General features: G+C 40.8%; 1 protein-coding gene across 5 annotated transcripts in view; it reads left to right on the plus strand.

Annotated features, from left to right (window-relative positions):
* The window catches only part of NAV2 (neuron navigator 2), a 266,799-nt gene that overhangs the window by 152,383 nt on the left and 102,243 nt on the right, over nt 1–12,173 (plus strand). For all 5 annotated transcript variants that reach the window (XM_080405389.1, XM_080405385.1, XM_080405386.1 and 2 more), the window contains 3 exons: nt 5,304–6,402; nt 9,109–9,221; nt 12,046–12,154. In XM_080405389.1, the coding sequence (XP_080261515.1) occupies nt 5,304–6,402; nt 9,109–9,221; nt 12,046–12,154 (1,321 nt within the window). The remainder of the gene's footprint in view (nt 1–5,303; nt 6,403–9,108; nt 9,222–12,045; nt 12,155–12,173) is intronic.

Raw genomic sequence — 12,173 nt, forward strand, 5'->3', positions numbered from 1 at the left:
GACAGAAGCTGAAGGAACCCATTCAGCTCAGCTTGGTGAAGTTTTTGTCCTCAGTGAACCATAATGTTTCCTATCTGGGCTTTTCTTAGATTATGCAGAATTTTCCTATCTGGTAATCTCTGCTTTAAGAAGACATTTTTGTTGCTATTTGTTGTGGTCCAGAGTAGAAGAGACAACACAGAGCTTCAGTCATTTTGTGGGTGGAGGCCATGCCTCTTGCCCATCCCGAGCTGGTAACTCAATCAGTCCCTTCTGCCTAGTTCTCTCCAGTCAGTGGCATTACAATTGAAAGAGAAACTTCTGTGGGTCAGAAGAGTTGCCCTTACTTTCAGAAAGGGCTGTGTGCCAGGTTGTTCTTGTTGGAAATGTTCTGCTCTACCTGCTCGTGCTTTGGATTGCGGGAAGATTGTGATTTTTGTAGGCAGCTCCTGGCAGAAATGCAGGCATTCCCATACTTCAGGGTTTCGCTGAGCATAATAAATCATTACTGAAGAAGGGAATAGCACAGCTAAAAAACATTTCTCTGTAGTACTCTTATTTGTAGTGCTTGGAAAGAGAGTCTTCTGGTAGATGGATAGGAAAGGTCAAGACTCACCACTGTATTCCTCTAGATGGGAAACGATGAAACTGCTGGAGTGATTTCTGCAATTCTGACACTATAATGTCATAGAGCCGATCTGCTTTTACTTCCTAAATTAGAATTTGGTTGTAGATTTTCTTTTAACTTGGTTATCTAATCTATGGGCTGGACTGCAAGATACTTCTCTTCATGAGAACTTCTTATTTTTCCCATAGCTGTGAAATAAAAAATGACAGCTTGTTCATTTTAAAATGAATAAAAATGCTGTTAAGTTCTTGACCCTCCTAAGGAGAAGTAACTGTGAGAACATCCTTTGTCTTTGTGTTGCCTTTCATGCTTATGGTGATTGGTTTTTGAAAGTTTTAAGTTATAGCAAATTGAAGTCCACTTGCTTAGAGTCAACATGACAAATGACAGTAAATTGCGTATATTTTCTCCTGACCTTATTATAGCATAAGCTCTCAAAGACTTCAGTGGAAGAATTAAATCATAAGTCTTGAGATTCTTTCTTTTTTTTTTTTTTTTTTTTTTTTTTTAATTTTTTTCACAAATGGGTAGGTTTGCAGATGCAGTTTGGGCTTTGCAGGAGCAGCTGAAATCAGATTTGCCCATGCTACAGTGAGTATTGGCATTGGAACTAGACCACCAACATCTTTTTTAACAGGAACACTAGGAACAAAATAGATTTCAGGCCAAGATTTGACTTTGAAAGGAGGAAAGCGATCATTATTTATTGTAGACTGTAGCTTGGGTTTGAAAACATTTCTTTTATAGTCAGTTTTAGTTAATGCAGTTTGCTGAAGAAAGAAAATATCTCCCTCACAAAGGAACACATGGGAAATAATAAGCTTATTAATTGAATGCATGAAACATGCTCTCCTTTTTCATGAAAAAAGGGCCTATGCTACGCTGAATAAAACTTTCCCCTTTGCATGCTGATGTGTTATGCGCGTATTGATGTTACTGCTTCATTAGGAAACCTAGCATTTCAATCTGTATTCTGGCAGCAGAACCCCTTTCGTTTACCAGGATTGGTCTGAGGAGTAAAAGAGCCAGCAGACTTGTTTGTAAGAAAGAAATGGAGAATTTTAAAGACTGAAGTTTTCTTAAGCTGAGGCCTTTTTTTTTTTGTGAGTGTGTTTTATGGTGGACCTTTTATTTCCTGCGTTAACTTTGCATGGTCCAATGTAACAAAAAGTTGAGGATTTAGAATTTCCAGTTTCACTGTATTTGACCCACATATGAATCAAGGTCTGCTGTACTGGGTAAGAAAAGATCTCCTTTCCCGAAGTGTCGCTGCTTAACATGTGTATTTAAGAGTTTGTAAATATTTTTCCTTAATTTCAGATGTGTAGCATGCAACACTCACAGAATTCACTTCCTGGAAAATGTTAGGTAGAGACTGAAAATCACATCAATGTCCCAATATATTCATTTTTTACAATGTTACAGTCATAGTATTGTTGTCCTATTTCTGGTTTTTTCGATGTGTCTGTAAGTGAGAAGCAACATTCTGAATGGAGTTAAATTGTACTCATCCTACGGCACTGGCAACATACGCACAACCAAGTTTCAAAACAGGAGTGTGTATGTGGGGGAGTTGGAGTTGAAGTGAATGCTGTGTTTAAAAACAAAGTGTGAATTTGTTCAGTGGCCAAACAGAATTTTAAAAAGAAAATCAATAAAAATATTGTCAAAGCATTCAAAGAGAGGGGAAGAGGAAAAGTTCTGGATTTTGGGGGGGAGATATATTTTGAGCAATGCTTTTGTATATGGAAAACAAGGCATTTCACTTGATCCAAGCAAAACCTTTCCTGAAGAATATGTGGACTTGGAGCACTCACCTGGGCTATTAGGATGAAGTTGATGTCCCAAACAAACCAACACCTTCCATTCACTTCCAGGAAACCATTGCAGAGCTGGTAGGAGCACTGCTTTGCCGTAGGTTGCCTCTGGGTTCTGCTCCCATTGCTGACCTGCGGTGTGTCAACAGCTAGCTCAGCGTTGGAGGTGGAGTCGGACTTCACAGCTGGGTTATGGACCACAGCCTGCGGTACTGGGGTGGCCTTGTCTCAGGTGTGTGTGCCTCAGCCTGTGGGTCAGGGCTCACGCGATATCTCTGAATAGGCTCTGAGTTGTGGGGAATGCAGGATGGCTTTGTTTGTACGAATACACACACCTGTATTTTTTCAAACTGTTGTCAAGAACCTGTTTGAGAAGGACGCGGGTTTCTTTTCCAAGTCTGTCAAGTTGGCTGCGTGCTCAGACTGAATGGTGTTTCATCTCAAGCCGGGTTTGTGTTGCTGCATATGTTGTACTGAGCGTGCAACCAGCTCTTCTACTTTGTAGTTGCATCCCTTACCAGTTATTTACAGTTTGTCACCCTGAGATTGTGCCAGTCCCGTTACTCCTTGCAGCTCTCTTCTTCTGAGAAAGTAAAGGGTTCCCTGCCCATGTGGATTAGTACATTAGGTTCATCTCTGGACCTGGTTGTATATTCGTCCTCGGTGTGTTCATGAATCACAGGCAGCTCTGATGATTTATGGGCATGGGTACAGTCTGTGTTGAGATTTGTTCAGTATGATTAGGCCAGATGCGTTTGGATTAGGAACTTGGTGCTGCAAGTGCTGTGACTCTCTGGTTACCGTCAAAGTATCCCGATATTGAGATGGGCAATTATTAATTTTTTTAGAAGAAGCTATACAAATTATTTGCAAATTATGTACAATTGGGATTTTCATGAAGCTTTCATTGCAGTGCTGGACGTCTTCTGTGGAAGGCAGGCTGAGACAAAAGCTTGCTTGTCCTGAGTTTACAAAAGGAGCATGGTGCAGTGTTGCAATGGGAAGTAGGTTGTGATGGGTAGGAGGGCTTCAGGAAATAAAAATAACAACAAAGCGGCAGTGTACAGTAAGAGGCATGAAGGAAAAGGCGATGGTGCACAGCCTTTGAAAGCAGAGGGAGTAACATTTGCAGCAGCTTCTGAAGTAGTTGTGACCTTCCTTCCTCTCCCTTGTCTGTGGGCGGGGTGTTAGGATGCTGGGTTGCTGCTTCCCCTTGCTCTGGGAGTCACTGTGACTCCTACGCTGTCACTTCTTCAGTCCTCCTTAACCCATCAGGTTGAGTTTAGCAGGCTTGAGCAGAGCAGCTGGAGGACCAGGTGGCATTGCCGTCTGGGACATGAGGTGGCTTGATTCTCCTTCTGTGCTAAAGCGGGAGTAGTGCCCTGGAAGTCAGCAGACTGGCACTACTTTAAAAGAAGTACAATTCCTTTCTGTGTCTGTAATCCAGCTCTTGCTTCCTTCCAGCTCCATGTGGGTAGTTTGCCATAGGAAAAGGACTAGCACAACCAGCCAGTATAATAGTTATTGGTTAGTAACGGAGTCCTGGAAATCTTCTGACTTCAGTAATATTTTTTTAAAGTATCGTTAATTCCTGCTGTCCCACTTTATCCCTAACCACGTGAAATGACTGGGTTTATTATTAAGGAGTTTCTAAAACTCTTAGAAACCAGATTTTACGCTAGGTCAGGAAGATGTATGTGCTTTAAATCTTTAGTAGATCTGTTTTGGATCAGATGAAGAAGGTTAACAGAGCTGTATCTTCACTGAGCAGCTGAAAGTGAAGTAAAACAGTCCCTGTGTGGTTGCAGTGGCTCGTGATTTACAGGGCTGAATTCACAGGGCTGCTCCTGCTGCCGAAAACGCACGCTCTCAACTGCTGTTGATTTTTGAATTAAAATAATGCAGCTCTATACACAGTTTACTTTATTGCTAGAGGGCAGGGAAATATAGGTAAGAGCCGTTAATCCCCAGCAGGCTGCTGGGCAGGCAAACAGTCATAGATGACAAAAGTTAATTGGAAACATGAGCAGTTTAACAGAAAACATATTTGTGATAATTGAGAGAGTAACGTCTCCAGAAAGGAAACTCTGCAAAGAGAAACTTCAGAGGAGAAGTGGCCGCTGGTAGGTGAGTGTGATTTTTCAAGCTCTCTTTAAGCTCTGAACTGATTTCTTGACAAGAACAAGTAACATTAAAAGGAACTAAATAAATAAAATATTTGCTTTCTCTGAGTTGGGGGGTGGGGGAAGCTGTACAGCTCCTGCACTAGTTTCTCTTACAGCTGGACTAAGATACGTGGTAATACTTAATTTAGGTTCATCGCATAAGGACAGGGTTTTATTTTTGTACATGGAATTTTCTTCTACCTTTTGCATATGAAGATCTCATCCCCACACACACACACCAGTAACTGAAAGGACTTCAGTTTTAATTTTTTCCTTACTCCTGTATTTTTTATACGTTGGACATTTTTCTAAGAATTGAACTTGGACAGCAAGTATTTTGCCAAAAGCAGAGGGAATGCTTAGTTAGACAATAGTGCTGTGTTTTTGCTAATGAAATATTATGAACTTAATAAGGGAGAATACATTGCAAAACACGTTTTGGTTTGAATTGGAGGAGTTTCTTTCCCCTGGAAACAGCAAGTAAACGTAAATTACATAGTAGAAGCTCGTTGCTGTTCTGCTGGGTAGGAAAAGAAAATTGGCTTTTATTTTCTTTAAGTGATACTGATGTTGAAAATACTACTATGTGTCTATCTTTTAAATGCTGTTAGTGTAAAGTTCCTTATGTTTCATTACAGAAAGAAGCCCAGACTAGCTACAATTATCAGGTACTACTGTTTTGTTTTTTGGGGTTGTTTTTGTTTTTTTTTCCAGAGCCTGCAGACAGTACAGCCTCCCAGCCCACAGGAATGAATGAAAATGTCTCATCCTCAGTTCAGAGCTGCAGCAGTACTGTTAGTTGCAATAACTCATCAGCCATCCCTCAGCCAAGCTCTGCTATTAAACCTTGGCGCAGCAAGTCCCTCAGTGCTAAGCACACAGCTACGTCTTCCATGTTATCTGTAAAGCAGCCTATATCGGAGCCTCCAAAGCCACCCTCGGAAATCGCCAAAACAACTCCCAACGGTCAAAAATCCATGCTTGAAAAATTAAAACTCTTCAATAGCAAAGGAGGCTCCAAAGCAGGAGGGACGACGCTCGAGTGTCCGGGGTCTCAGGACAACAGCTGTGAAAAGCTCGAGATGCTTCTCAGCCTTGAGGAAAGTGAAGAAACTGATGCCGCAAATCAGAATGTGAACAATCCAGGATCGATGTCCAGTAGTCCCAAAATTGCACTCAAGGGAATTGCACAGAGGACTTTTAGCCGGGCACTAACTAATAAGAAAAGTTCTCCAAAGGGTAGTGAGAAGGACAAAGACAAACAGAAAGAGAAAGAAAAGGACAAGAGTAAAGACACTGCAAAGAGAACATCTATCACTGAAAAGCTGGACCTGAAAGAGGAACCAAAAGAAGACCAGACGGCACTAGCAACAACAGAGATGCCAAAAAAGTCCTCCAAGATTGCAAGCTTTATCCCTAAAGGAGGAAAACTGAACAGTGCCAAGAAGGAGGCCTCTGCCCCGTCGCACAGTGGAATACCAAAACCAGGAATGAAAAACACCACAGGGAAATCCTCAAGTGCCCCCGTTCCTGCAAAGGAAGGCGAGAGAAGCCGCAGCGGGAAAGCCGGCTCGGGGCTTTCTCATCAGAAGTCTCAGCTGGACAGCAGGCATTCCAGCTCCTCATCCAGCCTGGCTTCTTCAGAAGGAAAAGGTGTAGGAGGCCTCAACAGCAGCAGCAGCAGCCAAGCTGTCAACGGACCCACCACCACGACACACACCACAGGGAGCAACACTGTGAGTGTTCAGCTACCTCATCCCCAGCAGCAATACAGCCACCCGAACACTGCCACGGTAGCTCCCTTCATGTACAGGTACGGTGAACTTCTCCGGCGGACTGCTTTGAACATGACGCTTAGATAGGGAGATTTGTTTTGGACACTCACTCTTTCAGGGGGCTGAGGCAGCAAGGTGAATGCCGTGGCATGTCAAAGCTTTGTGCTTTAAGAGAGCAGAGAATTTATACATTTACACAAAAACTGTTGGTGAAGGCCATCGGACTAAGATGTATAAGGAGTTGTAATAGGTGGGAGGGTAAGTATTTGTTGTATCCGATCCTGCTAACAGTTAAGATGGGAATGCTAGCACCTTCTTGACCAGGTACTGCTCTTACCAGGGCTTTTACCCTATGGATTAGGTTTGGTTTGTGCATCATAGCTCTAAAAGTTGTAACAATGCCATTTTATGACATAGCTATGCTCGTTCTCTTCAGTGTGGCTAACAGTGGTGGAGCTGCCTTGCTATAAATAGTAATGGGGAATCTTGGAAAACAAAAATAAAAATTCCTTAGTACAGGTAAGGCACCAAGTCTGCTGTTCTGTGCATTAACCCTGAATGAGTTAAGCAAAAGAGCAGCCCTATGGGGTCACAATTAACCTCCATCTAGTCCAGCATCTTCTGTTGGGCAATGGCAGTAGAGGCTACGTACAGAAGAGTAACAAGAGGGAAACTGACAGCAAAGCTTCCTAAGAACACGCTCCCCAGTCTGACCATGACACAAGAAATTCCTCAGTCACATGGTGGGATTTTTGATTTTGACAGCCATCTCCTAGTTTTCTTTTGACACCATTTAATTCTTTCAGAGGAAAAGAATGAAAGCAGTTATTCCATCTTCATGGTCTTCCTGCTGATGATGATTTGAGTGACCTCTGTCATATCCTTCCCTCCCTTAAGATGTGTCTTTTCTAGGCTAAGGTGTCCTAGCCTGTCTGGTTTTCACTTGTGGAGATGCTGTTCATAACCTTTGGTTATCTTTGTGGCCCTTTCCCCTCGTTTTTTTCAGTTCTACTATATTAATTTTTGCCTTTCATCTCTTGGCACATGTAGCATAAGAAATGGTTGGCCACATTTTTTAAATAAATGTGTATGTACATGCAATGAGCCTGAAGGAGGGGGACGCCAAAGGCCTGTGCAGGAATGCAAAATGGGAAGAGTCTTCTTTCTGTGTGTGTGTAGAATAAAATGCCAAGTGTCTTTTCTGGCATGAGGTCACATGAAAAGGAACCAGTTGGGAAAAATTCATTTGTCTCAAACTTGTATAAATAGTACATGTTCTTGATTTTTCTTGCTCTTGCATTCATCAGCACTACTTTGGCTGAAGGTGGGGTTTACTACTAGTGATTTTTAGGGATTTGGTTTGAGTTAAAAACTGCCAGTGCAGTTTGCACTGTTTTAGTCCATAACTAAATAGAAAATAGTGGTTGCAAACTGATTGTATTGGTGTTTATCCCTCATAACCTCCAAAAATGCATTTGTGATGCTTTGGATTGTTAAGTTTATCACTGCAGTGTCCTATCAAAAGATAAAGTGAAAAGTACTCTAGTTAGTGTTCATCTTCCTTTGAACTTAGGTATCAGCATCTAAAGTGTGAAAGCAGATGCAGTCCATATGTTTTCTGTAATCTAAACATACTGTTAAACCCTAGGCAGTATTTATTTAACTTTTTACAAAAAACAGTAATGAAACTACCTATTGGCAGCTGCAGAAAATGCTAAGAAATTGAAAAAATAACTCTTTTACAGCATTGGAGGAAAAAAGGGCCAAACTGTGTAATCTTGCCAGCTTTAAAAGGAAAGAGAAAAGTGAAATTTTATTGATTTGCAAGGCAAATGTATAGCATTATTATAGATTTAGTATCGAGACACTTTCCGAATCTACAAAATGCACTTGTTAATGCGTTGCGGTGGTAGTCTCAGGTTTTTTCTGCTATCAGTTGAGGTTACTTTAATCTAAACTTCTCAGCTGCCTGTAGACTTACTTTTTGTTTGTTTTTTTAAATGTTATTTTTTAAGTAAAAGACAGGAGAAATTGTTCTACATTTCATTTGGAGTTAACTGAAATTAAGAATATTGCAATAGTAATTCCTTGCTGTGTCTTCACTTACATGCAGCACTTACTCTTTGGACAGGAGAACTTGCAGCCTTTTGTTGGTGTGGCTCTACAAGCAAAACACAGTGCAGCTAGTAAAATTAAATAAGTCAATACATTTTTCAAATCTGACAGTAGATTCTTACATCACCTTTAATTACCTGACAGCCACAATGTCATACAATAAATTGGAGTTTGAAGCTGGTTTTACCCAGTCAGTAATTTTAAAATACAAATGAGTGACATGGCTAGTTATTGAAGGGAAAGTAGCAGGAGTGTAACATGCCCTCATGCACTATCTGCTTTATATTAGTGCAATACAGACTTTATTAGAGAGGATCAGATTAGTCACAAAACCTGATGTTATTGATAATTACAGTTTAGCTGGAAATCCAAGTGTCTCAAGAGCCTGTCTGAAGAGCTATGAAGCCTATCTTTGACTATGAATTTTTTATTTTTTACAGCTGAGTGCTTGTTTCCATTTCTAGGACATAATTCAACATGGGACTAATGAATTATGTAAAATCAGTCTGCTGGTCTGTTCTGGAGAGAGGGACAGAGCAGCTGATGGCAGGTGCAATTGTCTCCTTGTTATACTTGAGCTACTTTGGATGGAGAGTGACTACGCATCTCTGTTGTGTGTTGCCTTCCAGATCACAGACGGACAATGAAGGGAACGTAACAGCTGAGGCCAGCACAGGAGGGGTCAGCATGGATTCTGCTCTTTATGTCAAAACTGGACAGCCTACTCTTGAAGACCTCTCAGGTATGTCTTGCAACCTACTGACTGCGGTCTGGTCAAATAAGAATCGGCTAAAGCAAGCCTGAAATCAGGAGCTCCCTCTTTAGGGGCACATTTAATTTGGTTTTATTCCTGTTGCTTTTGTTCTTACTAGTTACGGTATTTCTTTCAGCTCTTCAGCCATGGACACTGGGTGTCAATAATCTGAATACTAGATGCTCAAGTTCTGCACAACGATGTGCCCCCCAAATTTCTTGAAAGCATTAGGAATTCTGGGTGCTTAATCTCTTTTTAGGAGACGTCCAGCACCTTTTAGGATTAAGCTGTTATAAGGATCCTAAGTATTCTCAAGCATTTGATATTTATTTTTTACTGTTTAAAACTTTGCTTCAGAATTTACAGAAGAGATTAAATTAATTTCCTTGATGTTTTACTTTGTTTATAGGTTTTTTGGGTTCATATTTAAATTTGAGAGCCAGTTTAAAGTAAGAAACACAGTGTCCAGCTGCATAAACCTTTTCAGTATTACCTCTTAAGCATCAATTTGCCTAGCCTAGATGTATTTCAGCCTGTCAACTGAGAAGTGTTTCTGAATCACAAAAGGTCTTTAGTTTTTTAATGACGGCTGTGATGTAAATGCAAACTGTTCTTCAAGTAGAATGTGTAAGTTTTGGGATCCAAGAATGGAGGACAGCTGACAACCTCGGAGATGGAGATGGAAAACCCAGCTGTGTGCCACCAGACCCCGCAGACAGCAGCAGTCCTTAAAGGGGTCTTAGGGGAAAAGGAGCAAAGAAAACAAAATGTTCCCTCAACCCAAATACATTAGAAGAAATAAGGGACAGATTTCTTCTCTCCCTACATAGCAGCTGTTGATGCTTTTAATTTAAAAGCACATATAAAACAAATGAGAGCATAGGTAGGGAAAACTGGAAGCTGAATAGTTTAATGACGCTGCCTGTTCATGAAGAGCTGATTTAATAATTAAGCTCTAGTAGCACTATCCAATGTCTGCCTTTTAAGTGTACTTATATTTTAAGTAATTGAATGTCATTTAAGTAAAAAATCTGCTATCAGTTTAGGCATGAGAGTGATCTCAGAAGAAATTGGTTTAGCTTGTCTCATGTATGTTCTCTTAAGAAGTCAACTACTGTTTGCCTTCGTACCTATGAGAGAAATGATCTGTGAAAGAGCACTGTGACCTTTGTTAGGCTACAGACCTATAAATGTTTTATGTTCTTTGCTGCAAAAATTTGTAGATCCGTGAGTGTAGAAAATATTTTCTGTCCCAGAGACCCGTTGGCTAAAGGAATTGGTCTTGTTAGGGAGCTATATCCAGTCCAGCCAGATCATAATTGTTTGACCATTTGGTCTAAGTGAATTGTATCTCAGGGAGATTATTTCCCAGGGCATAGAGAGCCATTAAAAAAAAATTGCTAACATGGACACTACCTGAGCCATTGTTTTTTCTCAGAAAGGCTAACGATTGTATAAACATTAAGGTCTATCTTCCCCTCCCTAGAAGGTTCCCCATAGCTGGGGCTCCAGCGCTTTGGTGAGTAGTTGGGGCCGCTGCTGCTTTGCAGGCAAGAGTATGTGACTTGGGCTTTCTGTGCCACCAACCTGGCATCTTGCAGAAACATGAAGTTTAAATCCAAGAATGTGGAAGGTTACAACAACAGCTTATTTCTCTGGATCTTAACACTTCTGATTTGTGTAATAAGTAGATAGCCATTTAAACTAGCGATCATTGCGATGACCAGTATCCTGGCAGCTTAAGAATTAATCACTTGTACAAAGAAGGCGGATACAAAATTTGAAGTTTTAAATCTGCTGTAGTATTTTCTTTAGTCATGAGCTGTAGGCCCGTTAGAATGAAATCATTTCCTTCTGTGCCCAACAGAAGCTTTGTGATGGCTTTTTGGTGGTGTTCTGTTTCAGCATTCGGCTTATAAAAAGAATACATTGGCACTACTAGGAATTCACTTCTTCTCAACCTTTTAGAAAGTTCAACTATATTAAGCTCCACCAAGTTAGCAACCAAAGCATTTCTTAATTGACAGCTGAGAGCGAGTAAATAAATTATGCTGAGGCACTAATTAAATTATTAATTTTATAAAAATAAATTATGCTGACACACTGGGAGGACTTTTCTATTTATATTCTAGAGTTAAAGAACAGGACATAAGTGTGTTTTAGAAGAGAATATTTAAAGAACGGGATTTCTATATGCCAGGGAAACTGAAAGTCATCCCCCAGCTTTGTGTCATGTAGCACATTTAAGTAAAGATGTTGTGATGTTGACAAGCAAAAACTTTTGCTATTTTACCTAAAACATCACTTAGCATGGAGCACCCAGTCAACACACTTTAGTTTATTGACAAGCTGCTGTTGTAGAATGGGATCTATTTAAAATGGGGAAAAGAAGATCTAGAGAAAATACAGAATTAGAGAAACTGGCTGTGTCAGATTGATGTTAATTGTGTCAATATATAAGATAGGAAGGGTGGTATTGATGGGTTATATTTTCTAATGAGATTGAAAGTTAACTGGAATTTAAATGGGGTCATATGGGGAAACGACAATACAGAAACATCTGGTGCAAAGGCAGACTGTGCAATGAAGTTAACAGTACAGAGCTCGTTCTTGGTCCAGCTGCGGCAATGGCAGGTGCCTGCTCTGGGGGAGTGGGATCTCCATCGTAGTCGGTTTAGAGTGTTAAATAACAGAAAGTCAGGGGAAAAAAGGGTGTTTGAGTCAAATTCGGAGTTAGATTCAGGCAGAGGTAACAGCTCAGTTCTGTGCTGTGTCCTGCCGTATCCTTTCTCATGGTTTATTTTCCCCGTAGGAGAGGATCCAGAAACTCGGCGGTTGCGAACTGTGAAAAACATTGCCGATCTTCGGCAGAACTTGGAGGAAACGATGTCCAGTCTACGGGGAACCCAGGTCACTCACAGGTAATGGCATGACTTAGCT

The sequence above is a fragment of the Falco punctatus genome (assembly GCF_963210335.1).
Source record: "Falco punctatus genome assembly, chromosome: 10".
Lineage (NCBI taxonomy): Eukaryota > Metazoa > Chordata > Aves > Falconiformes > Falconidae > Falco > Falco punctatus.